The sequence below is a fragment of the Somniosus microcephalus genome, chromosome 4, assembly GCF_052327205.1.
Source record: "Somniosus microcephalus isolate GS21.2 chromosome 4, FLI_Smic_1.0, whole genome shotgun sequence".
NCBI classification, from domain to species: domain Eukaryota; kingdom Metazoa; phylum Chordata; class Chondrichthyes; order Squaliformes; family Somniosidae; genus Somniosus; species Somniosus microcephalus.
Window position 1 is genome coordinate 62,427,514 of NC_140990.1, and position 27,986 is coordinate 62,455,499.

The window sequence follows — 27,986 nt, forward strand, 5'->3', positions numbered from 1 at the left end:
CAATAACCACTAGCCCCAACCACTAACCCCAATCCTAATCAATAACCACTGGCCCCAACCACTAACCCAATCCTAATCAATAACCACGAGCCCCAACCACTAACCCCAATCCTAACCAATAACCACTGGCCCCAACCACTAACCCAATCCTAATCAATAACCACGAGCCCCAACCACTAACCCCAATCCTAACCAATAACTACTAGTCCCAACCATTAACCCCAATCCTACACCTTAACCCCAGCCCCTGACCAAGGATTATTGACAGGGATCAATGGAGGAGCTAAAGACCTGATAAAGGAAGTATTTGAAACAATTTTCTCAATTAAAGAAATAGTGCAAGGTATGTTAGTAACAAGAGATTAAATCAATGAGACCATCAAAATCAACAATGACAATTACAAAGATCGGAACATTTCTAAGGCTGTCACATGCAGTATGTGTGGAGTTTTTTAAAAATCGGATCCAAGAGATGTTAAATGATACATAAAATAACAGATTTCAAATCTTATGCAAGGTAGTTCTGTAAAGGGTTGGTTCAAAGGAATTTCAGATGAATGTAAAGTGAGACACTACATTTCAGTCTATGACACCCACAAGCCGTGTACACAAATGGAACAAGTTTGGGGTTTGATGTGGTAGAAGGTGAACTAGATGAGAACTGAAATAATCCAGAATAAGAAAAGGCCCAAAAATGGAACAGTCAGTAACAGAACATCAATTAGTCTCCTCTTATCATGGAGAAATCAAATATTAGACACACTGTGTGTTTGAAACAAAGTTGATTTATTTAATATTTGTCCAGAATTTTAATCTCAAGCCCAGTTATTCTAGTTATTAACATCAGCAGAAACAAAGCCTAATTGCCAGAGTGAACATGATTCAGTCCTGGATGTGATTAACAGCAGCAATAACAGCAGAATCCAACCTCTGCAATCACTGGTGAACTTGCTGGTATCTCAGCAGAGTGCATGACTGAGTGAATCCCTTCCCACACATGGAGTGGTGAATGGTTTCTCCCCAGTGTGAACTTGCTGGTGATTAAGTAGGTTATGCTTCCAAGTGAAAACCTTTCCACAATAAGAGCAGGTGAAAGATCGCTCCTCAGTGTGAACTCGCTGGTGTCTCAGCAGAGTGCATGACTGAGTGAATCCCTTCCCACACATGGAGCAGGTGAATGGTCTCTCCCCAGTGTGAGTGCATTGGTGGGTCAGCAGGTCGCTTTTGTTTTTAAAGCTCTTCTCACAGTCAGAACATCTAAATGGTCTCTTAACAGTGCGAACAAGTTGGTGAGTCAGAAGATGGGATGACTGAGTGAATCCCTTCTAAAACCCTGTAATAGGAGTTTACAAAAGCCATCACTGTAAGTACAGGATATAAATTCAGAACAGACAATTCTAGTTTCTGTGGAACATTCTTTCCTCTCTTGTTCCCCCAAAGCTGTAAATCCCCGTCCCACACACCCTGTGCTGAAATCCAAACCCATCGCACCATCTCCAACATTTCTTTCCTCCACTCCCAGTTTTCTCCCTCCCCCTACTCTGGTTGGGTTCAGTTGTACACCCGCTGTGTGCAGAGTGAGAATAAAATCAATGAGTCAATGATTGTCTCTCCTGCTCACTGGGACCCTGAAGCCCCGACCACTCATTGTTCCTGTACCAAGATGGCCACGCATGCGCCGGGCTGCAGGTGGAACTGGTCTGTCTTCGCTCCACCAAGATGGCGGTGCGTAAATGATGAGCGGTTTTGATCGAGCAAGTAGGGAGAAACTGTTCACTCTGGCAAGTGGGTCGGTAACCAAAGGTCACAGATTTTAAATCGTTGCTGAAAGAACTATAGGGAAATGAGGAGAATTGTTTTCACACAGAGGGTTGTTAAGATCTGGAACGCACCATCTGAAAGGATGCTGGAATCAGGTTCCACAGGAACTTTCAAACGGTAATTGGACATGTACTTGAAGAGGACTAGTTTGCAGAGTTCTGGGGATAAAGCTGGGGTTTGGGACTAAATTGGACAGCTCTTTCAAAGAGCCGGCACAGACACGATGGGCCGAATCACCTCCTTCTGTGCTGTTAGATTCGATGATCAGTGTGAAGACGCTGGTGTCCCTTAAGGCTCTTCGAGCTTTTAAAGCTCTTCCCACAGTCAGAACATTTAAAGAGTCTCTCGTCAGTGTGAACAAGCTGGTGTGACAGGAGGGTGGATGACTCTATGAATCCCTTCCCACACACAGAGCAGGTGAACAGCCTCTCACCAGTGTGGAGGAGCTGGTGTCCCTTCAGCTCCCCGGAGCTTTTAAAGATCTTTCCACAGTCAGAACATTTAAAGGGTCTCTCATCAGTGTGAACTCACTGATGTGCCAGCAGGTTGGATGACTGAAGGAAACTCTTCCCACACACAGAGCAGGTGTGCGGTCTCTCCCCTGTGTGTAGGTTTCAGTGTCTCTTCAGCTCCCCGGAGCTTTTAAAGCTCTTTCCACAGTCAGAACATTTAAAGGGTTTCTCTCCAGTGTGAACAAGCTGATGTGCCAGCAGGTGGGATGATTCAGTGAATCCCTTCCCACATACGGAGCAGATGAACGGCCTCTCCCCAGTGTGAACTCGCTGGTGTCTCTTCAGCTCCCTGGAGCTTTTAAAGCTCTTCCCACAGTCAGAACATTAAAAGGGTCTCTCATCAGTGTGAGCTCGCTGGTGATGCTTCAGACACTGGGGACTTTTAAAGCTCTTCCCACAGTCAGAACATTTAAAGGGTCTCTCATCAGTGTGAGCTCACTGGTGATGCTTCAGATGCCCGGGGTTTTTAAAGCTCTTCCCACAGTAAGAACATTGAAATGGTCTCTCATCAGTGTGAACAAGCTGGTGTCGCTTCAGATCCCCGGCGCTTTTAAAGCTCTTCCCACAGTCAGGACATTGAAATGGTCTCTCATCAGTGTGAGCTCGCTGGTGTTGCTTCAGTTCCCTGGTGCTTTTAAAGCTCTTCCCACAGTTAGGACACTGAAATGGTCTCTCATCAGTGTGAACAAGCTGGTGTTCCTTCAGATCCCAGGGGCTTTTAAAGCTCTTCCCACAGTCAGAACATTGAAATGGTCTCTCATCAGTGTGAACAAGCTGGTGTCCCTTCAGATCCTCGGGGCTTTTAAAGCTCTTCCCACAGTCAGAGCACTGAAATGGTCTCTCTTCAGTGTGAACTCGCTGGTGTGTTTGCAGGTGAGATGAACGAACAAATCCCTTTCCACACACGGAGCAGTTGAATGGACAGTCCCTGGTGTGGCTGTGTCGTTGAACTTCTATTGCAGACGGGGAACTGACTCCCTTCCCACCGTCCCCACCTTTACCCAGTTTCTCCCCAGTGTGACGGTGCACGTGTCTCGCCATGTCAGATGATCGGCTGAATCCGCGTCCACACACCGAACACGTGTCCGGTTTGTCATCGCTGCGATCGCTGCTTTCTCCTTCCATGTGCAAAGGTCGATGATATTCAGTTCCTGATGAATCGAGTGACTCTTCTCAGAGCTTGACGTGATGTTTGGTCTGAGCTTCCCGCCTGTAACTGCTCCACTTCTATAACCCTGTAAATTGAGATCAGAAAAGGATCAGAGACAAACTGTTGTTTAATTTTCCCCTTTCTGACCCTAGGGGCAGTGAAGCTGATTTTCAGGCTCCAGCTGCTGCACAGGTTGGTTGAAAGGATCAGCAGTAATGGCGGCTGTAATATCCACAAGCCCCGGCGCTCCAGAAAGCGCTCTGTTGACTCTGAGTCCCGCGCATGTGCTCATGGTCCCCGCGCTCTCCCTCCTGCTCCACAATCACCCATCCCGATCGGTCTGTAACGCACATGCTCAGCGCACAAAACCCCGCGGTTGGAACATCGGGTGCACATGCGAAGCCGCAACATCTGGTACGCGTGTGCGGCTCAGGTGGGGGCGAGTCGATGCTTCACCTCAGCTGCCAGGGAGGTGCGCATGCGCAGCATGGCCGAACATTCTTCCTGTCAGCAATCACTCCCTCGTTTCTTTAATAAAAACAGAAAATGCTGGAAATACTCAGCAGGTCAGGCAGCATCTGTGGAGAGAGAAACAGAGTTAACGTTTCAGGTCGATGACCTTTCGTCAGAACTGCTTGTTCTTTAGTGTCAGCTTTGACTCAGTTGGTAGCACTCTTGCCTCTGAGGCATAAGGTTGTGGGCTCAAGTCCCACTCCAGAGACTTGAGCACAAAAATCTAGGCTGACACTACAGTGCAGTACTGAGGGAGTGCTGCACTGTCCGAGGTGCCGTCTTTCGGATGAGATGTTAAACTGCGGCCCTGTCTGCTCTCTCAGGTGGATGTAAAAGATCCCATGGCACTATTTCAAGAAAGAAAGACTTGCATTTATACAGTGCTTTTCATGACCACCAGATGTCTTGAAGTGCTTTACAGCCAATGAAGTCCTACAATGAAGTAGTCACTGTTGTAATGTGGGAAAGAGCAGGGCAGTTATCCCCAGTCTCCTAGCCAATGTTTATCTCTCAACCAACATAAAAAGAAAGATTATCTGGTCATTATCACATTGCTGTTTGTGGGAGCTTGCTGTGCGCTAACTGACTGCTGCGTTTCCTACATTACAACAGTGACTACACTTCAAAAGTACTTAATTGGCTGTAAAACACTTTGGGATGTCCGGTAGTGGTGAAAGGCGCTATATAAATGCAAGTCTTTCTTTCTTCACTGGTCTCACCAGCGACCTCTTCTAGCTGATGGTTGATTGACATTACAAGGGGATTTGAGTACAGGACTAAAGAAGTCTTACTCCAATTATATAGGGCCTTGGTGAGACCACACCTGGAGTACTATGTACAATTTTGGTCTCCTTACCTAAGGAAGGATATACTTGCCATAGAGGGAGTGCAACAAAGGTTCACGAGATTGATTCCTGGGATGGCGGGACTGTCGTATGAGAAGAGATTGAGTAAACTAGGCCTGTATTCTCTTGAATTCAGAAGAATGAGAGGGGATCTCATTGAAGCATACAAAATTATTACAGGGCTTGATAGGGTGGATGCTGGGAGAATGTTTCCCTTGGCTGGGGAGTCTAGAACCAGGGGCCACAGCCTCAGGATAAAGGGTCGGCCATTCAGGACTGAGATGAGAAGAAATGTCTTCACACAGAGGGTGGTGAATCTTTGGAATTCTCTACCCCAGAGGGCTGTGGAGGCTCAGTCATTGGGTATATTCACAACAGAAGTCGATAGATTTCTGACCAGTAAGGACATCAAGGGATGTGGCGATAGGGCCGGTGAATGGAGTTGAGGTCGATGATCAGCCATGATCTCAGTGAATGGTGGAGCAGGCTCGAGGGGCCGAATGGCCACTCCTGCTCCTACTGGGGACAGCGAGAGTCCGCGCATGCGCACACGGGCCGGCGGTTTGGGCCGAGTCCGGCACAGCGATGCCTCCCGGTCACCAAGGGTAATAACTGCGCATGCCCAGAGGAGACCAACCCCCCTCCCCCACTCGGAGTCGGCGTGGGGCATTCCGGGGAAAGGCCTTGGTGTCGGTTACAGAGTCGCGATCGATGGCGGAAAGTGAGTTTTCTCTGCTCCGATTGGGTGTACAATCGCGCGGGGTGGAGGGGGGAGGGGTGGATCGGGAGAGAATAAAGAGAAATAGAAAAACCTGAGAGTCCGCGAGTCCCCGGACCGAGCGGCGTCAGTTGGACGGTGCACGTGATCTCCTTGGGGACACGTGATCTGGGCCCGTGGCCTGATTGACGGGAGCTTCCGACCAATAGGGAGTGAGTGGGGCGGGGCTGGAGGAGCAAGCCGCCGGCGGGTCCTCCAAGCAATCAGGGAGCCCGAGGGCGGGACTAGCGCCGGCTGATTGTCTGATCCGCAGGGCAGCGAGTTTCTCCAGTCCCGTGTTCAGGGCCCGGGGCCAAGGGAGGCTGTGGGCCTTTATTCCCCTTATTGGACACAAGGCTCTTTGTCTCACAACACACTGGCTCAGGTTTTAATAGAAACTTTTTAAATTCATCAATAAAAGTAGATAAACCCCGTGCTTCTCTGGAACAAATTTTCTAATATTTTATAGAATCATAGAATGGTTACAGCACAGAAGGAGGCCATTCGGCCCATCGAGCCTGTGCCGGCTCTCTGCAAGACCACTTCAGCGAGTCCCACTCCCTGCCCTTTCCCCATAACCCTGCAAATCTCTTTACTTCAGGTACTTATCCAATTCCCTTTTGAAAGCCGTGATTGAATCTGCCTCCACCATCCTTTCAGGCAGTGCATTCCAGATCCTAACCACTCGCTGCGTAAAAAAGTTTTCCCTCATGTCACATTTGGTTCTTCTGCCAATCCCCTTAAATCTGTGTCCTCTGGTTCTCGACCCTTCCGCCAATGGGAACAGTTTCTCTCTATCTACTCTGTCCAGACCCCTCATGATTTTGAACACCTCCATCAAATCTCCTCTCAACCTTCTCTGCTCTAAGGAGAACAACCCCAGCTTCTCCAGTCTATCCACATAACTGAAGTCCCTTATCACTGGAACCATTCTTGTAAATCTTTTCTGCACCATCTCTAAGGCCTTCACATCCTTCATAAAGTGCGATGCCCAGAATTGGACACAATACTCCAGTTGAGGCCGAACCAGTGTTTTATAAAGGTTCATCATAACTTCCTTGCTTTTGGACTCTATGCCTCTATTTATAAAGCCCAGGGCCCCGTATGCATTTTTAACCGCTTTCTCAACCTGCCCTGCCACCTTCAACGATTTGTGCACACATACCCCCAGGTCTCTCTGTTCATGCACCCACTTTAGAATTGTACCCTTTAGTTTATATTACCTCTCCTCGTTCTTCCTACCAAATGTATCACTGCATTTTTCTGCATTAAATTTTATCTGCCACGTGTCCGCCCATTCCACCAGCCTGTCTCTGTCTTCTTGAAGTCTATCACTATTCTCCCCACTGTTCACTACACTTCCAAGTTTTGTGTCATCTGAAAATTTTGAAATCGTGCCCTGTACACCCAAGTCTAAGTCATTAATATATAACAAGTAAAGCAGTGGTCCTAGTACCAACACCTGGGGAACACCACTGTGTACCTTCCTCCAGTCCGAAAAACAACCATTCACCACTACTCTCTGTTTTCTGTCACTTAGCCAATTTCGTATCCGTGCTGCCACTGTCCCTTTTATTCCATGGGCTTCAACTTTGCTGGCAAGCCTATTATGTGGCACTTTGTCAAACGCCTTTTGGAAATCCATGTACACCACATTAAGCACATTGCCCTCATCAACCTCTCTGTTACCTCATCAAAAAACTCAATCAGAATCAGAGCGGTTTCTGGGGCACAGGGAATTGTGGGTGCTGCGGCCGCCATTAGTCAGAGGCTGTCGGGAAGAGTTTTATTGCAGGCTGACGGAAGGTAGGTCCCAGGCCGCCTGTGTAGGTCTTTTTGTTGCTTCAGTTTGAGCTGGAGTGGATATGGAGGAGAAGCTGCTGGGTTTAACCCCCAATAATTCTGAGCCCAGGAGGACCCAGCAATTTCCAATGTGAGACTGTCAGGGGAGGTGGATTCTGGGGGAGATTAGGTTGCTAAGCAGACACTGTTCGCACAGTGTAAAAGAGTATTGTTTTAGGAACAATTATTTCTGTAAAGGCTTTTAATCTGTTTTACATACAGATTTTAAAAATTAATTCTTGGGATATGGGCATCGCTAGCAAGACCAGCATATATTGCCAATCCCCAGTGTCCCATTGAGAAGGTGATGGTGGGCCTTCTTCTTGAACCGCTGCAGTCCGTGTGGTGAAGATACTCCCACAATGCCAGGTGTTACCAGGTTTTGACTCAGCAACGAATGGTGATATTTGTCCAAGTCAGGATGGTGTGTGACTGGGAGGGAAACTTGGTGGTGATTGTGTTCCCATGTACCTGCTTCCCTTGTCCTTCTACGAGCTGGAGGTTGCTGGTTTGGGAGTTTTTGTCAAAGTTATTGTCGAGCTGCAGATGTATAAAGTCTCTCTCCTTCGACCCCTCCCACCTCTCTCTCTCTCTCTCCTCCCATAGAGGCCAGAGTCGTGTGTAGGCCCAGACCAGGTGGCAGGTTCCCTTCCCTGAAGGACATCAGTGAACCAGTTGGGATTTTACGACAATCCGGCAGCTTTCATGGTCACTTTTTTCTGGTGCCGACCCCACAAATGACCAGATTCATTGAGCTCAATTTCACAACCTGCCTTTGTGTTTTTGTGTGTTCTCTCTCACGCTCCCTTTTTCCTGTTTTAAATTCATTTTACAGGGTATTAGAAGGGGAGGATTTGAAGACAGGAGACTCAAACAACACATCACATCAAGATCTGACAGAGTCACTTGATTCATTGGGACCTGAATATCATCAGATTTGAGCATGGAAGCAAAAAGCACCGTTCACAGCGGGGAGAAACCGTACACGTGTTCTCAATGTGGACGAGGATTCAGCCGATCATCTGGCCTGTCGAGACACAAGCGCAGTCACACCGGGGAGAAACCGTGTAAATGTGGAGACTGTGGGAAAGGGTTCAGTTACCCGTTTGAGCTGGAAATTCATCGACGCAGTCACACCGGGGAGACACTGTTCACCTGCCCCGAGTGTGGGAAGGGATGCACTCATTCCTCTGCCCTGCTGAAGCACCGGCGAGTTCACACTGACAAGAGACCTTTTAAATGCCCGGACTGCGGGAAGTGCATAAAAGTTCCGGGGAACTGACGTGTCATCAACGTGTTCACACTGACGAGAGACCGTTCAGGTGCTCTCACTGCGGGATTGGGTTCAGACGATCATCTGACCTCACTGTACACCAGCGCACCCACACTGGGGAGAGGCCGTTCATCTGCTCCGTGTGTGGGAAGGGATTCACTCAGTCATCCCAGCTTACTAAACACCAGCTTGTTCACACTGATGAGAGACTTTTTAAATGTTCTGACTGCGAGAAGTGCTTTAAAAGCAAAAATGATCTGCTGACACACCAGCGAGTTCACACTGGGGCGAGACCGTTCACCTGCTCCATGTGTGGGAAAGGATTCACTGATTCATCCAACCTGCTGAGACACCAACGAGTTCACATGTGACTGCAGAGGTTGGATTCTGCCATTATTGCTGCTGTTAATCACATCCAGGACTGAACCGTGTTCATTCTGACAGTTGGGGTTTGTTTTTGCTGATGTTAATAACCCCTATAACTGGGCTGGAATTTAATATTCTGGAGACGTTAAATTGAGGCCCCGTCTGCGCTCTCAGGTGGATGTAAGAACATAAGAACATAAGAAATAGGAGCAGGAGTAGGCCATACGGCCCCTCGGGCCTGCTCCGCCATTCAATAGGATCATGGCTGATCTGAATCTAGACTCACGTCCACTTCCCTGCCCTCTCCCCGTAACCCCTAATCCCCTTATCTGCTAGGAAAATGTCTATCTCCATTTTAAATTTATTTAATGTTGCAGCTTCCACATCTCTCTGGGTAGCAAATTCCATAGATTTACTACCCTCTGAGTGAAGAAGATTCTCCTCATCTCAGTTTTGAAAGGGCAGCCCCTTATTCTAAGATTATGCCCCCTAGTTCTCACCCCCTCGCAATCTTATATGTTTCGATAAGATCGCCTCTCATTCTTCTGAACTCCAATGAGTAGAGTCCCAACCTACTCAACCTTTCCTCATACGTCAACCCCCTCATCTCTGGAATCAACCGAGTGAACCTTGTCTGAACCGCCTCGAGAGCAAGTATATCTTTTCTTAAATATGGAAACCAAAACTGCACGCAGTATTCCAGGTGTGGCCTCACCAAGACTTCCCTGTTTTTATACTCCATCCCCCTTGCAATAAAAGCCAAGATTCCATTGGCCTTCCTGATCACCTGCTGCACCTGCATACTGACTTTTTGTGTTTCATGCACCAGGACCCCCAGAGAGTGCTGTGAGTTTGGGTAAGTGTGAGTTAGGGTAAGTGGGGTGTTAGGTGCTCTTTTCAAACTTTAACTCTGTGGGTTGTAGTTAATAAGGCCTTTCTGGTGCAGAGTGACTGTTGGTAAACCATTTAACTGGTGTAATTAGAGGGATTGATTTAATTTAAATCCAATTAATTAAAGGGGATACTAGCATCTAAAATCGGGCAGAGGGTGTCCATAACTAACAATAAAAAATGTAATTAATTACATAGAATGGAGCAGGTGATGTGTTACTGTTGCGAGATGTGGGAGCCGGTGGAAACCATTGAGGCTGACGGAGATTACGTCTGTGACAAGTGTCTGCTGCTACAGGAACTCCAGCTCCGTGTTGATGAGCTGGAGTCTGAGCTTCAGACACTGCGACACATCAGGGAGGGGGAGAAGTACCTGGACTCTGTGTATCAGGAGGTGGTCACACCTATGAAGTTAATTAATTCAGATGTAGCCCACGGTCAGGGACAGGACAGTGTGACTACGAGTGAGGCAGGTACGGGGATCCAGGAGGTAGAGCTGGAGGAGCCACAGCCCTTGCTCTTGTCCAACAGGTTCGAGGTTCTTACTCCCTGTGGGGACAGGAGCAGGGACTGCAGGGAGGATGAGCAACCTGGCCACAGCACCGTGGAACGGGGGGCCATTCAAGAGGGGGGAGTAAATAGAAATGTTGTAGTGGTAGGGGATAGTATTATTAGGGGGATAGATAGAGTTCTCTGCAGCCGAGAGCGAGAGTCCCGAAGGCTGTGTTGCCTACCCGGTGCCAGGGTTAAGGACATCTCCTCTGGGCTGGAAAGAAACTTGCAGTGGGAGGGGGTGGATCCAGTTGTCGTGGTCCATGTTGGTACAAACGACGTAGATAGGACTAGGAAGCCGGTTCTGCTGAGGGAGTATGAGCAGCTAGGGGTCAAATTAAAAAACAGAACCTCAAGGGTAATAATCTCTGGATTATTACCTGAGCCACGAGCGAATTTGGCTAGGACAAATAAAATTAGAGAGTTAAATGCGTGGCTCAAAGACTGGTGTGGGAGAAATGGGTTTTGCTTCCTGGGACACTGGCACCAGTACTGGGGCAGAAGGGAGCTGTTCTGTTGGGATGGGCTTCACTTGGCCAGTGCTGGGACTAGAGTCCTGGCAGATCATATAACTAGGGCTGTAGAGAGGGCTTTAAACTAACTAGTGGGGGGGAGGTTCCTAGAGAGCAAATAATAAAAATGACAGCAGAGAAGGTCATAGACTTAGGTAGCAGTGGGGAAATTAAAAACCAGAGCATGTTTGGAAGAAGCAGAAGGTATGGAGTAAAAGGTAAAGTAATAAAAAGGGCAAAAGCAGGAACTAAGTGTCACAAAACATATTTGAAAGTTCTCTATCTGAATGCACGTAGCATTCGTAACAAAATAGACGAGTTAATGGCACAAATAACTACATATGGGTATGATCTTGTGGCCATTACAGAAACATGGCTGCAGGGTGACAATGCCTGGGAATTAAACATACCAGGTTATTTAACGATCAGGAAGGACAGGCAGGAAGGAAGGGGAGGTGGGGTGGCTATGTTAATAAAGGAAGGAATCTCTGTAATACAGAGAAATGACATTGGGTCAAAAGATCAGGATAATGAAACAGTTTGGGTGGAGATAAGGAATAATAAGGGGGAAAAAACACTAGTGGGCGTAGTCTATAGGCCTCCGAACAGTTGCAACTCTGTTGGACGGAGTATCAATCAGGAAATAGTTGAGGCTTGTAATGAGGGAACATCTATAATTATGGGGGATTTTAACTATCATATTAATTGGACAAATCAAATTGGGCAGGGCTGCCTTGAGGATGAGTTCATTGAGTGTATTAGGGATGGGTTTCTTGAGCAGTATGTAACTGAACCGACCAGGGGGCAAGCAACCTTAGATCTGGTCCTGTGTAACGAGACAGGATTAATTTAAAATGTCCTAGTAAAGGATCCCCTTGGAATGAGTGACCATAACATGGTTGAATTCCATATTCAATTAGAAGGTGAGAAGGTTGGATCTCAAACAAGCGTGCTAAGCTTGAATAAAGGAGACTATGAAGGTATGAGAGCGGAATTGAGTAGAGTGGATTGGGAAAATAGATTAAAGGGTAAGACGATACATGATCAGTGGTGTACATTTAAGGAGTTATTTTACAACTTCCAAAAAAAATATATTCCACTGAGAAGAAAAGGGTGTAAAAGAAAAGACAGCCATCCGTGGCTAAGTAAAGAAATTAAGGATAGTGTTCGACTAAAAACAAGGGCATATAAGGTAGCCAAATCTAGTGGGAGGATAGAGGATTGGGAAAACATTAAAAGACAGCAAAAAATAACAAAAAGATTGATTAAGAAAGGGAAGACAGATTATGAAAGTAAATTAGCAAAAAATATAAAAACAGATAGTAAGAGTTTTTATAGTTATATAAAAAGAAAAAGGGTGGCTAAAGTAAATGTTGGTCCCTTAGAGGATGAGACCGGGAAATTAATGGTGGGAAATATGGAGATGGCAAAAACACTGAATGAATATTTTGTATCAGTCTTTACAGTAGAAGACACTAAGAATATCCCAACACTGGACAAACAGGGGGCTATAGGGGGGGGAGGAGCTAAACATGATCAAAATCACTAAGGAAGTGGTACTCGGTAAAATAATGGGACTCAAGGCGAATAAATCACCTGGACCTGATGGCTTACATCCTAGGGTCTTGAGGGAAGTGGCGGTAGGGATTGTGGATGCATTAGTAATAATTTTCCAAAACTCCCTGGACTCAGGAAAGGTCCCGGCAGACTGGAGAACAGCTAATGTTTAAAAGGGCAGTAGGTAGAAGGCTGGAAACTATAGACCGGTTAGCCTAACATCTGTGGTAGGTAAAATTTTGGAGTCCATTATTAAGGAGACAGTAACAGGACATTTGGATAATCATAATTTAATAGGACAAAGTCAGCATGGTTTTATGAAGGGGAAGTCATGTTTGACAAATTTGCTGGAGTTCTTTGAGGAAGTAACATATAGGGTAGATAAAGGGGAACCAGTGGGCGTAGTGTATTTAGACTTCCAAAAGGCATTTGACAAGGTGCCACACAAAAGATTATTGCTTAAGATAAAAAAATCACAGGATTGGGGGTAATATTCTGGCATGGATAAAGGATTGGCTATCTAACAGAAGGCAGAGAGTTGGGATAAATGGTTCATTCTTGGACTGGCAATCAGTAACTAATGGTGTTCCGCAGGGGTCAGTGCTGGGTCCCCAACTCTTTACAATCTATATTAGTGATTTGGAGGAGGGGACCGAGTGTAACATATCAAAGTTTGCAGATGATACTAAGATGGGAGGGAAAGTAGTGAGTGAGGAGGACATAAAAAACCTGCAAGGGGACATAGACAGGTAAGTAAGTGGGCAGAGATTTGGCAGATGGAATACAATACTGGAAAGTGTGAGGTTATGCACTTTGGCAGGAAAAATCGTAGAGCAAGTTATTATCTTAATGGCAAGAAACTGGACAGTACTGAAGTACAAAGGGGTCTGGGGGTCCTGGTGCATGAAACTCAAAAGGTTAGTATGCAGGTGCAGCAAGTGATTAAGAAGGCCAATGGAATGTTGGCTTTCATTGCTAGGGGGATAGAATATAAAAATAGGGAGGTATTGCTTCAGTTGTACAAGGAATTGGTGAGACCGCACCTGGAATACTGCATACGGTTTTGGTGTCCATACTTAAGAAAAGACATACTTGCTCTCGAGTCAGTACAAAGAAGGTTCACTCGGTTAATCCCGGGGATGAGGGGATGGACATATGAGGAGAGGTTGAGTAGATTGGGACTCTACTCATTGGAGTTCAGAAGAATGAGAGGCGATCTTATTGAAACATATAAGATTGTGAAGGGGTTGGATCGGGTGGATGCGGGGAGGATGTTCCCGATGATGGGTGAAACTAGAACTAGGGGGCATAGTCTTAGAATAAGGGGCTGCTCTTTCAAAACTGAGATGAGGAGGAACTACTTCACTCAGAGGGTGGTAGATCCATGGAAAATGCTGCCCCAAAAAGCTGTAGAAGCTACAGGAAACCTTGTGCTATCTGGAGGTGAGCTATCCGGCAATCTGGAGCCACCGGCAAAAATCAGCAGCCGTTTTTTATTTATTTATTTATTTTTTGCTTTGTTTGAACAGTCAAGCTGTGTAAGGTCTGTAGCTATAGCAACAGCTTCAGCTACAGAGCTTTAGGGCCACACCCGAGTGTTTAGAAGCTGTTGCTAAGCAACAGTGTTTGTTGTCAAATATGGAGATAAGATTCTCCGTATCTCTCAACATTAACTCTGTAGAGTGCGGCAGTTTTGAGGCAACGGCAGCAGCTCGGTCCCGTGGGTGCCGGATAGCACAAAGTTTCCTGTACATCATTACATAAATTTAAAACAGAAATAGACAAGTTTCCTAGAAGTAAAGGGAATTAAGGGTTATGGGGAGCGGGCAGTAATTTGGACTTGAGTCTAGGTTCGGATCGGACATGGCCCTGTGGGTAGCGGAGCGGGCCCAGGGGCCTTGTAGCCTGATCCTGCTCCTATTGGGTGTGTCTAATTCTGTTAGATTCAGGAGATGGTTCTGTGATAGTAGATTGGCGGTTAGGATCAGATCAGCCATGATCTTACTGAATGGCGGAGCAGGCTCGAGGGGCCGATTGGCCTACTCCTGCTCCTATTTCTTATGTTCTTATGTAGATCCTTTGGACTGTAGCACTTTGCAGTTTCTCTCCATTTAGATAATAACTTGCTTTGATTTTTTCTGCCAAAGTGCATAACCTCACACTTTCCAACATTATATTGCATCTGCCAAATCTCTGCCCACTCACTTAGCCTGTCTATGTCCTTTTGCAGGTTTTTTATGTCCTCCTCACTCACTGCTTTCCCTCTCATCTTTGTATCGTCGGCAAACTTGGATATGTTGCACTCGGTCCCTTCCTCCAAATCGTTAATATAGATTGTAAAGAGTTGGGGTCCCAGCACTGACCCCTGCAGAACACCACTAGTTACTGGTTGCCAGATCGAGAACGAACCATTTATCCCAACTCTTTGTTTTCTGTTTGATAGCCAATCTTCCACCCATGCCAGTATATTACCCCCAATCCCGTGATTTTTTATCTTGATCAGTAATCTTTTGTGTGGAACCTTGTCAAATGCCTTTTGGAAGTCCAAATACACTACATCCACTGGTTCCCCTTTATCCACCCTGTATGTTACATCCTCAAAGAATTCGAGCAAATTTGTCAAACATGACTTCCCCTTCGTAAAACCATGCTGACTCTGTCCTATTAAATTATGTTTATCCAAATGCTGTTACTGTATCCTTAATAATGGACTCCAACATTTTGCCAATCACATATGTTAGGCTAACTGGTCTAGAGTTTCCAGCTTTTTGTCTACTTCCCTTCTTAAATAAGGGTGTTACATTAGCTGTTTTCCAATCTGCCGGGACCTTTCCTGAGTCCAGGGAGTTCTGGAAAATGATCACCAATGCATCCACAATCCCTACTGCCACTTCTCTCAAGACCCTAGGATGTAGGCCATCAGGTCCGGGGGATTTATCCGCCTTAAGTCCCATTATTTTACTGAGTACCATCTCCTTAGTTATTTTAATTGTGTTTAGCTCCTCCCCCCCCCCCCCATTGTCCCCTGTTTGTCCAGTGTTGGGATATTTTTAGTGTCCTCTATTGTAAAGACTAATACAAAATATTTGTTCAGCGTCTTTGCCATCTCCATGTTCCCCACCACTAGTTTCCCAGTCCCATCCTCTAAGGGACCAACGTTCAGTTTAGCCACCCTTTTTCTTTTTATATAGCTGTAGAAACTCTTGCTATCTGTTTTTATATTTTTTGCTAATTTACTTTCATAATCTATCTTCCCTTTCTTAATTAATCTTTTAGTTATTGTTTGCTGGCTTTTAAATGCTTCTCAATCTTCTATCCTCCCACTAGATTTGGCTAATTTATGTGCCCTTGTTTTCAGTCGAATACTATCCTTTATTACTTTACTAAGCCACGGATGGCTGTCTTTTCTTTTACTCCCCTTTTTCCTCAGTGGAATATATTTATCTTGAAAGATGTGAAATATCTCCTTGAATGTAGACCACTGCTCTTGTACCGTCTTACACTTTAATCTGTTTTCCCAGTCCACTTTAGTCAATTCTACTCTCATACCTTCATAGTCTCCTTTATTTAATCTTAGTACGCTGGTTTGAGATCCAACTCTCACCCTCAAACTGAATTTGGAATTCAACCATATTATGTCACTCATTCCAAGGGGATCCTTTACTAGGACATTTTTTATTAATCCTGTTTCATTACACAGGACCAGATCTAAGATTGCCTGCCCCCTGGTTGGTTCAGTTACATACTGCTCAAGGAACCCGTCCCTAATACACTCTATGAACTCTTCCTCAATGCTGCCATGCCCAATTTGATTAGTCCAGTCAATATGAAAGTTAAAATCCCCCATGATTATAGCTGTTCCCTTATTACAAGCCCCAACCTTTTCCTGATTTATACTCTGACCAACAGAGTTGCAACTGTTAGGAGGCCTATAGACTACACTCACTAGTGACTTTTTCCCCTTCTTATTCCTTATCTCCACCCAAACTGTTTCACTATCCTGATCCTTTGACCCAATATCATTTCTGACTATTGCAGTGATTCCATCCTTGATTAACATAGCAACCCCACCTCCCTTTCCTTCCTGTCTGTCCTTCCTAATTGTCAAATACCCTTGTATGTTTAGTTCCCAGTCATGATTATCTTGCAGCCATGTTTCCATAATGGCCACCAGATCATACCCATGTGTAGTTATTTGCACCGTCAACTCGTCAATTTTGTTACGAATGCTGCATGCATTCAGATAAAGAACTTTCAAATATGTTTTCTGACAATTTATTCCTGCTTTTACCCCTTTTACTACTTTACCTTTATCATTATACATTCTGTCCCTTCCTGACACGCTCTGGTTTTTAATTCCCCCACTGCTACCTTGCTCTATTGCCTTCTCCACTGTCATTTTTATTTTTCGCTCTCTTAAAACCTCCCCCCCACTAATTAGTAAAATATCCCATGGCATTATTTTGAAGAAGAGCAGGGGAGTTATCCCAGGTGTCCTGGTCAATATTTATCCTTCAATCAACATAACAAAAAAAATTAAATTACCTGGTCATTATCATGTTGCTGTCTGTGGGAGCTTGTTGTATGCAAATTGGCTGCCACATTACAACAGTGACTCCACTTCAAAAGTACTTCATTGCCTGTAAGTGCTTTGGGATGTCCTGAGGTCATGAAAGGCGCTATAGAAATGCAAGTCTATCTTTTATAAATGTCAAATAATCAGCTTTCTTTAAAACACATTGTTGTAGATTTTCTTCTTTCCCACCTATGTGTTTAGCATCACCTGGCTGGAGCTCAGAAAGGACAATCTGGGGGAGGATCGTACGGGGGAACAGAACTCCAGCCTGGACACAGTCCTTCAGGGCCACACTGAGAGGGGCAAACGGCACTTTGGCCTTTCTTGTCTCACTTCACTGACAGCAAAGTCCCCGTGAGGGTTAATCTTGAGGCGTGTAAGAAATGTGTCCCAGCCGCTCCCTTCTAATGTTCAGAGCTCCTAGGCATGGAACAGAAGGCTCTTTTACAAGAGTCAGGAAGAACAATGGTGAACGCTGGAAACGTGCTGTCAAATCAGAGATTGGTGTCAAACTGCGATCTGCTCCTGACTGAAAGTGACACGGCAGGTTTAAGTTTCTAGTTTAAAAATCACAGGTAATTATTCCACAAAGATTTAACATGATTGTGTGACAGTCCTGAGTCTACCATTTTAAGGCAGGCATTAACCCATTTAATATAAACCCGTTTAAAATAAATTGGTTAAAGCCTACATTAAAATAGCAGACGGAGGAGTTCACAGGAGCCTGTTAACTGCTGGTACAATTATACAACAGACATTTGATCTCCAGATAAAGAAGGACCTGTAGCGTGTTTCCAGGAATTCCCTGTTTTATTGATGTGCGTGTTAGACACCAGGATAACTAAAAATACATGACCGGAACATCCACGGAGGTGCGATCCCGACAGTTACTCTGGGATCACTCCCGCTGTGGAACTCCACCACTGACCCTGCTGAAGGTTGTAGGCTCAGTGAGTGGGGCCTCCAGGAGTGGACGGTAAGAAAGCTGGGTTTTATTAGATCAGACTTAACATGAAATAGAGTCATAAAAGTAGTCTTCCTAGTTTTATGTACATGTATGTTTGATATGAGTAAACTTTGTATTAAAGACCCGTGTCTAGTGAACTATTAGCTTGTAATCACCTCAGACAGGACAGGCTCTAATTATCCCTTTTAAGCTGAAACAGACCTCGTGTGAACAGAACCAGCAGAGCTGAGAACTCTGCCTGTGTGGACTGAGCCGAACTGTGAAGGCCATTTGTTTCTTGAAATGCCCCAGTAAAAGCATACTCTGACATTGTTCTGACTCGCAGATTCCTCGTAGCTCCAATGAACAGGAAGCGGTTACTTGATGAACCGTAAACAGCCATCCAATGGAATGCTTTGTTTGATAAATGTCTTTCAGCTCAATGGTTTGATTGGCCGAGGTAACCAGGGTCACATGGGCTGTACCTGATTGGGCTTTAAATACAGGAACAGTTTGCAGCTTAGGTCAGAGAGCACCCCGGGAAGAAGAAAGCTGACAGCTACAGCCAAGGTGGAACATGCTTCGGGCTGTCCCTGGAGAGGGAGCATGCGGTGTCCGCCGGGACGCTGGAGGCCTTCCATGACCGGTGGGCACCGGAGGGACTGGAGTCAATTGTCAACATCAGCAACAGTATTCGGATCTGATTTAATTATAATTTGGAGTTGATTGTGCCCCTTTAAAAAGGGGGCTCTCTCGGTAATGTGACATCGATTGATGACAACGTCATTCTAATTGGCCTTTTAAAAGAGTCGAACATCCTTTCGTGCCTCTCAGGCTTGGCAATGATCAAAGTCTGAGTTCATGGATACAGCTTGTTAGATTATGAGTCTTACTATATAACTATAATATTGTAAATATTATAATAAATATTCCTTTGTAGAATCTTCCATGTAAATATTTTGCACTCATTTAGTATAGGAGTTGTATTACTGTAGAATCTATATATTAAAAATAAAACCTGTGCTCAGGGGGACTAAGGTGTGTGGAGTGTTTCATTGGAGATCTCGAACTCAACTAGGAATAGCGTAAAAGCTCATCAGCATTGTAAACAACTTCAGTCTGACATACACTGGAGATTGGTGTCAGTGACTGTGGGGCTGGTTTATATCAGACAGGAGGAGATTGGTGTCAGTGACTGTGGGGCTGGTTTATATCAGACAGGAGAGTGGTGTCAGTGACTGTGGGCTTGTTTACATCAGACAGGAGGAGATTGGTGTCAGTGACTGGGGCTGGTTTATATCAGAGAGGAGGAGATTGGTGTCAGCGACTGGGGTTGGTTTATATCAGACAGGAGGAGATTGGTGTCAGTGACTGGGGTTGGTTTATATCAGACAGGAGGAGATTGGTGTCAGTGACTGGGGTTGTTTTTATCAGATGGGAGGAGATTGGTGTCAGTGACTGTGGGGCTGGTTTATATCAGACAGGAGGAGATTGGTGTCAGTGACTGGGGTTGGTTTTTATCAGACAGGAGGAGATGGTGTCAGTGACTGTGGGGCTGGTTTATATCAGACAGGAGGAGATTGGTGTCAGTGACTGTGGGGTTGGTTTATATCAGACAGGAGGAGACTGGTGTCGGTGACTGGGGCTGGTTTATATCAGATAGGAGGAGATTGGTGTCAGTGACTGTGGGGTTGGTTTATATCAGACAGGAGGAGGTTGGTGTCGGTGACTGGGGCTGGTTTATATCAGATAGGAGGAGATTGGTGTCAGTGACGGGCTGGTTTATATCAGATAGGAGGAGATTGGTGTCAGTGACTGTGGGGCTGGTTTATATCAGACAGGAGGAGATTGGTGTCGGTGACTGGGGCTGGTTTATATCAGACAGGAGGAGATTGGTGTCAGTGAGGGACTGGTTGATATCAGAAAGGAGGATATTGGTGTCAGTGACTGTGGGGCTGGTTTATATCAGACAGGAGGAGATTGGTGTTAGTGACTGTGGGGTTGGTTTATATCAGACAGGAGGAGATTGGTGTCAGTGACTGTGGGGTTAAGAACCTAAGAAATAGGAGCAGGAGTGGGCCATTGGGCTCCTCAAGCCTTCAATAAGATCATGGCTGATCATCGACCTGAACTCGTGCTTGACTAATCTGGAATTTTTTGAGGATGTAACTGGTAGAATAGATAAGGGAGAACCAGTGGATGTGGTGTATTTGGACTTTCAGAAAGCTTTCGATAAGGTCCCGCATAAGAGATTAGCGTGTAAAGTTAAGGCACATGTGATTGGGGGCAAGGTACTGACTTGGATAGAGAACTGATTAGCAGACAGGAAGCAAAGAGTTGGAATAAATGGGTCTTTTTCCGATTGGCAGGCAGTGACAAGTGGGGTACCGCAGGGATTGGTCCTAGCACCCCAGCTAGTCACAATATATATTAATGATCTAGACGAGGGAACTAGATGTAATATCTCCAAGTTTACATAAGAACATAAGAAATAGGAGCAGGAGTAGGCCAATCGGCCCCTCGAGCCTGCTCTGCCATTCAATAAGATCATGGCTGATATGATCCTAACCGCTAATCTACTATCACAGAACCATCTCCTGAGTCTAACAGAATTAGACACACGAAATAGGAGCAGGATCAGGCTACACGGCCCCTGGGCCCGCTCCGCTACCCACAGGGCCATGACCGATCCGAACCTAGACTCATGTCCAAATTCCTGCCCGCTCCCCATAACCCTTTATTCCCTTTACTTCTAGGAAACTGTCTATTTCTGTTTTAAATTTATGTAATGGTGTAGCTTCTACAGCTTTTTGGGGCAGCATATTCCATGGACCTACCACCCTCTGAGTGAAGTAGTTCCTCCTCATCTCAGTTTTGAAAGAGCAGCCCCTTATTCTAAGACTATGCCCCCTAGTTCTAGTTTCACCCATCATCGGGAACATCCTCCCCACATCCACCCGATCCAACCCCTTCACAATCTTATATGTTTCAATAAGATCGCCTCTCATTCTTCTGAACTCCAATGAGTAGAGTCCCAATCTACTCAACCTCTCCTCATATGTCCATCCCCTCATCCCCGGGATTAACCGAGTGAACCTTCTTTGTACTGACTCGAGAGCAAGTATGTCTTTTCTTAAGTATGGACACCAAAACTGTATGCAGTATTCCAGGAGCGGTCTCACCAATACCTTGTACAACTGAAGCAATACCTCCCTATTTTTATATTCTATCCCCCTAGCAATGAAAGCCAACATTCCATTGGCCTTCTTAATCACTTGCTGCACCTGCATACTAACCTTTTGAGTTTCGTGCACCAGGACCCCCAGATCCCTTTGTACTTCAGTACTGTCCAGTTTCTTGCCATTAAGATAATAACTTACTCTACGATTTTTCCTGCCAAAGTGCATAACCTCACACTTTCCAGTATTGTATTCCATCTGCCAAATCTCTGCCTACTTACTTAGCCTGTCTATGTCCCCTTGCAGGTTTTTTATGTCCTCCTCACTCACTACTTTCCCTCCCATCTTAGTATCATCTGCAAACTTTGATATGTTACACTCAGTCCCCTCCTCCAAATCGTTAATATAGATTGTAAAGAGTTGGGGACCCAGCACTGACCCCTGTGGAACACCACTAGTTACTGATTGCCAGTCCGAGAATGAACCATTTATCCCAACTCTCTGCCTTCTGTTAGATAGCCAATCCTCTGTCTATGCCAGAATATTACCCCCAATCCCGTGATTTTTTATCTTAAGCAATAATCTTTTGTGTGGCACCTTGTCAAATGCCTTTTGGAAGTCTAAATACACTACGTCCACTGGTTCCCCTTTATCCACCCTATCTGTTACTTCCTCAAAGAACTCCAGCAAATTTGTCAAACATGACTTCCCCTTCATAAAACCATGCTGACTTTGTCCTATTAAATTATGATTATCCAAATGTCCTGTTACTGTCTCCTTAATAATGGACTCCAATATTTTACCTACCACAGATGTTAGGCTAACCGGTCTATAGTATCCAGCCTTCTGTCTACTGCCCTTTTTAAATAAGGGCGTTACATTAGCAGTTTTCCAGTCTGCCGGGACCTTTGCTGAGTCCAGGGAGATTTGGAAAATTATTACCAATGCATCCGCAATCCCCACCGCTACTTCCCTCAAGACCCTAGGATGTAAGCCATCAGGTCCAGGTGATTTAACCGCCTTGAGTCCCATTATTTTACCGAGTACCACTTCCTTAGTGATTTTGATCGTGTTTAGCTCCTCCCCCCCTATAGCCCCCTGTTTGTCCAGTGTTGGGATATTCTTAGTGTCCTCTACTGTAAAGACTGATACAAAATATTCATTCAGTGTTTTTGCCATCTCCATATTTCCCACCATTATTTTCCCGGTCTCATCCTCTAAGGGACCAACATTTACTTTAGCCACCCTTTTTCTTTTTATATAAGTATAAAAACTCTTACTCTCTGTTTTTATATATTTTGCTAATTTAGTTTGCAGATGACACAAAGCTGGGTGGGCGTGTGTGCTGTGAGGAGGGTGCCGAGAAACTCCAGTATGATTTGGACAGGTTGGTTGATTGGGCAGATGCATGGCAGATGCAGTATAATGTGGATAAATGCGAGGTTATCCACTTTGGTGGCAAAAACAGGAAGGCAGATTATTATCTGAACTGCAACAGATTGGGAGAAGGGAAAGTGCAATGAGACCTGGGTGTCCTTGTGCACCAGTCGCTGAAGGTAAACATGCAGATGCAGCAGGCGGTTAAGAAGGCAAATGGTATGTTGGCCTTCGTAGTGAGAGGGTTTGAGTACAGGAACAAGGATGTCTTGCTGCAGTTGTACAGGGCCTTGGTGAGACGACACCTTGAGTATTGTGTGCAGTTTTGGTCGCCTTATCTGAGGAAGGATGTTCTTGCCATGGAGGGAGTGCAGCGAAGATTCACCAGACTGATACCTGGGATGGCAGGAATGAAGTATGAGGAGAGATTGGGTCGATTGGGCTTATACTCATTGGGATTTAGAAGAATGAGAAGGGATCTCATTGAAACTTATAAAATTCTAACAGGACTAGACAGACTAGATGCAGGAAGGATGTTCCCGATGGCGGGGGAGTCCAGAACCAGGGGTCACAGTCTAAAGATAAGGGGTAAGCCATTTAGGACAGAGATGAGGAGGAATTTATTCACCCAGAGAGTGGTGAACCTGTGGAATTCTCTACCACAAAAGCCAATTCATTAAATATATTCAAGAAGGAGTTAGATATATTGCTTAAGGCTAAAGGGATCAAGGGATATGGGGAGAAGGCAGGGACAGGGTACTGAATTTGGATGATCAGCCATGATCTCATTGAATGGTGGAGCAGGCTCGAGGAGCTGAATGGCCTACTCCTGCTCCTATCTTCTATGTTTCTGTATTTCTAACTCCACTTTCCCACCCAATCTCTATATCCCTTGATTCCCCTAGAGTCCAAAAAAGGTGCTGACTCTGGCTGGGTTCAGTTCTACACTGACTGGTTCCCCTCCCCCTCCTCCCCTGAAGGTGCTGACTCTGAATGGGTTCAGTTCTACACTCACTGGTTCCCCACCTTTTGAATTGCTTTGGACACTTTGTTAAACACACACACAGCAGATGCACATTAATCTGATGGGAGATCACTGACACACGAGCAGTCAGTGGTGTGGAGCCTCCTGAGAGTCCGGCCCCTTTCCAGCCAGTATTTCCAGGAGCTGGGACACAGAGAAGTGTCTAATTCAAATTAGTGATATATTTATGCACACAAACCAAGCCCCAAAATAACGAATAATTTCTCTTTCATTTACAGACGCTCCCTGACCAGTCACCATTTCTCCTCCATTTACAGACGCTCCCTGACCAGTCACCATTTCTCCTCCATTTACAGATGCTCCCTGAATGGTCACCATTTCTCCTCTATTTACAGACCCTCCCTGACCAGTCATAATTTCTCCTCCATTTACAGACGCTCCCTGACCAGTCACCATTTCTCCTCCATTTATAGACGCTCCCTGACTCGCTGGGGATTTCCCAGCACTTCCTGGTTGTCCCGGAGTTTGTGTCTTAAACTGACGGGTACTTGTGGGGAGGCGGATAATCTTGAGTGTTTTAATAATGGGGCCTGGGGCCGCACTCAGGGTGTGAGCAGCCTGTGTCCCCCCGGGGTTCATGAACCCGCTCCCCGAGCTCGGGGTGTGAGCGGCCCGCGTCCCCCCGGGGTTCATGAACCCGCTCCCCGAGCTCGGGGTGTGAGTGGCCCGCGTCCCCCCGGGGTTCATGAACCCGCTCCCTGAGCTCGGGGTGTGAGCGTCCCGCGTCCCCCCCGGGGTTCATGAACCCGCTCCCCGAGCTCGGGGTGTGAGCGGCCCGCGTCCCCCCGGGGTTCATGAACCCGCTCCCTGAGCTCGGGGTGTGAGCGGCCCGCGTCCCCCCGGGGTTCATGAACCCGCTCCCTGAGCTCGGGGTGTGAGCGGTCCGCGTCCCCCCGGGGTTCAGGAACCCGCTCCCTGAGCTCGGGGTGTGAGCAGCCTGTGTCCCCCCGGGGTTCATGAACCCGCTCCCTGAGCTCGGGGTGTGAGCGACCCGCGTCCCCCCGGGGTTCATGAACCCGCTCCCTGAGCTCGGGGTGTGAGCGGCCCGCGTCCCCCCGGGGTTCATGAACCCGCTCCCTGAGCTCGGGGTGTGAGCGGCCCGCGTCCCCCCGGGGTTCATGAACCCGCTCCCTGAGCTCGGGGTGTGAGCGACCCGCGTCCCCCCGGGGTTCATGAACCCGCTCCCTGAGCTCGGGGTGTGAGCGGCCCGCGTCCCCCCGGGGTTCATGAACCCGCTCCCTGAGCTCGGGGTGTGAGCGGCCCGCGTCCCCCCGGGGTTCATGAACCCGCTCCCTGAGCTCGGGGTGTGAGCGGCCCGCGTCCCCCCGGGGTTCATGAACCCGCTCCCTGAGCTCGGGGTGTGAGCGGCCCGCGTCCCGCGTCCCCCCGGGGTTCATGAACCCGCTCCCTGAGCTCGGGGTGTGAGCGGCCCGCGTCCCCCCGGGGTTCATGAACCCGCTCCCTGAGCTCGGGGTGTGAGCGGCCCGCGTCCCCCCGGGGTTCATGAACCCGCTCCCTGAGCTCGGGGTGTGAGCAGCCCGCGTCCCCCCGGGGTTCATGAACCCGCTCCCTGAGCTCGGGGTGTGAGCAGCCCACGTCCCCCCGGGGTTCATGAACCCGCTCCCTAAGCTCGGGGTGTGAGCGGCCCGCGACCCCTGGAGTTCATGAACCCGCTCCCTGAGCTCGGGGTGTGAGCGGCCCGCGTCCCCCCCGGGGTTCAGGAACCCGCTCCCTGAGCTCTCTCACCTGATGTGTTAGCGGCTGCTGTCAAGGTCCGCACATGCTCAGCTCACACTGCCCGGGTAATTGACGGGAGCTCCGGACCAATAGGAAGAGCGGGGCGGGGCTGGAGGACCGAGCGGGCGGCGTGTGCTCCAACCATTCGGAGTGTGTGAGGGGTGGGGCTTGACCTTTGAACCTGAACAACAATAGGTGAGCTGACCATGCGCGGACCTTGGCAGTCTGCAAATGGAGGAGAAATGGTGAGTGGTCAGGGAGCGTCTGTAAATGGAGAAGTGGTGATTGGTCAGGGAGCGTCTGTAAATGGTGGAGAAATGGAGACTGGTCAGGGAGCGTCTGTAAATGGAGGAGAAATGGAGACTGGTCAGGGAGAGTCTGTAAATGGAGGAGAAATGGTGGTTGGTCAGGGAGCGTCTGTAAATGAAGGAGAAATGGAGACTGGTCACGGAGCGCCTGCAAATGGTGGAGAAATGGATACTGATCAGGGAGCGTCTGTAAATGGAGAAGTGGTGATTGGTCAGGGAGCGTGTGTAAATAGAGAAGAAATGGTGATAGGTCAGGGGTCGTCTGTAAATAAAGGAGAAATTCTTCATTATTTTGGGGCTTGGTTTGTGTGAATAAATATATCACTAATTTCAATTAGACTCTTTTCCGTGCTCCAGCTCCTGTAAATACTGGCTGGAAAGGGGACGGACTCTCGGGAGGCTCCACACCGCTGGCTGCTCGTGTGTCCGTGATCTCCCATCAGGTTAGTGTGCGTCTGTTGTGTGTGTGTTTAATAAAGTGCCCAAAGCAATTCGAAAGGTGGGGAACGAATAAGTGTAGGACTGAATCCATTCAGATTCAGCACATTCAGGGGAGGAGAGAGAGGGGAACGAGTTAGTGTAGAACTGAACCCAGCCAGTGTCAGCACCTTCAGGGGAGGAGAGGGAGGAGAACCAGTGAGTGTAGAACTGAACCCAGCCAGCGTCAGCACCTTCAGGGGAGGAGAGGGAGGGGAACCAGTGAGTGTAGAACTGAACCCAGCCAGAGTCAGCACCTTCAGGGGAGGAGAGAGAGGGGAACCAATGAGTGTGGAACTGAACCCAGCCAGAGTCAGCACGTTCAGAGGAGGAAGAAAACTGGAAGCTGAGGAAAAAATTTGGAGATTATGCGATGGGCTTGGGTTTTAGCACAGGGAGGAGGGAGAGTGTGTGGGACAGGGATTTACAGCTTTCGGGGAACAAGAGAGGAAAGAATGTTCCATAGAAACTAGAATTGTCTGTTCTGAATTTCTATCCTGTACTTACATTGATGACTTTTGTAAACTCCTTTTACAGGGTTTTAGAAGGGGAGGATTTGCAGATGGGAAACTCAAACCAAACATCATGTCAAGATCTGACAGAGTCACTCCATTCATCAGGACCTGAATATCATCGGCCTCTGAATGTGGAAGAAGAAATGTTTGCCTGTTCTGTCTGTGGGAAAAGATTTCAAACATCAGTGTGACTGGAAAAGCACCAAGACACCCACACCCGACTGAGAGTGTCCCAGTGCACTGACTGTGGAAAGAGCTTTAACCAGTTACACAGCCTGAAAAAACATCGCACCGTTCACAGCGGGGAGAAACCGTACACGTGTTCTGTGTGTGGACGAGGTTTCAGCTGATCATCCAACCTGGAGAGACACAAGGACTCCCGCACCACGGAGAAACCGTGGAAATGTGGGGACTGTGGGAAGGGATTCAATTACCCGTCTGAGCTGGAAACCCATCGACGCACTCACACCGGGGAGAGGCCGTTCACCTGCTCCATGTGTGGGAAGAGATTCACTAACTCCTCCAGCCTCACTGCACACCAACTTGTTCACTCTAATAAGAGACCATTTGAATGTGCTGACTGTGAGCAGAGCTTTAAATGCAGAAAGTATCTGATGCAACACCAATGCACTCACACTGGGGAGAGGCAGTTCACCTGCTCCGTGTGTGGGAAGGGATTCGCTCAGTCATCCACCCTCGCTGCACATCACCTTGTTCACACTGACAAGAGACCATTTAAATGTGCTGACTGTGAGCAGAGCTTTAAAAGCAGAAGGGATCTGCTGAAACACCAACGCACTCACACTGGGGAGAGGCCATTCACCTGCTCCACATGTGGGAAGGGATTCACTCGTTCATCCCACCTTCTGACACACCGACAAATTCACACTGGGGAGAGGCCGTTCACCTGCTCTGTGTGTGGGAAGGGATTCACTCAGTCATCTAACTTGCTGAAACACCAGCGAGTTCACAAGTGACTGCGGGAGTTGGATTCTGCTGTTATTGCTGCTGTTAATCACATCCAGGACTGAACCATGTTCATTCTGACAGTTGGGGTTTGTTTCTGCAGATGTTAATAACCCCTATAACTGGGCTGGAGTTTAGTATTTTGATACCTGTCAAATAAATCAGCTTTGTTTCAAATACACTGTGTCAAATATTTGATTTCTCCAAGCTAAGAGGAGACTAATTGATGTCCTGTTACTGACTGCTCCATTTTTGGGCTTTTTCTGCTT

General features: G+C 47.0%; 1 protein-coding gene and 1 pseudogene across 1 annotated transcript; one reads left to right on the plus strand and one right to left on the minus strand.

The window, feature by feature from the left end:
• Nucleotides 1–735: 735 nt before the first annotated feature.
• On the minus strand, nucleotides 736–3,560 carry LOC147119037 (uncharacterized; annotated as a pseudogene).
• A 6,639-nt stretch (nucleotides 3,561–10,199) lies between these two features.
• LOC147119038 (uncharacterized) lies at nucleotides 10,200–27,755 on the plus strand. The gene is made up of 2 exons (XM_085984015.1): nucleotides 10,200–10,252; nucleotides 27,119–27,755. The coding sequence occupies exons 1-2, from the start codon at nucleotides 10,200–10,202 to the stop codon at nucleotides 27,726–27,728; spliced, it is 663 nt and encodes a 220-aa protein (XP_085840141.1). The 3' UTR covers nucleotides 27,729–27,755.
• Nucleotides 27,756–27,986: the final 231 nt, after the last annotated feature.

What these genes read in the sequence shown, in the direction of transcription:
- LOC147119038 (XM_085984015.1), top strand. Translation starts at nt 10,200, where the DNA reads ATGTGGGAGCCGGTGGAAACCATTGAGGCTGACGGAGATTACGTCTGT. An exon ending in GGAGATTACGTCTGTGACAA is followed by an intron (nt 10,253 to 27,118) that starts GTGTCTGCTGCT and finishes CAACCTGGAGAG; the next exon opens with ACACAAGGACTCCCGCACCA.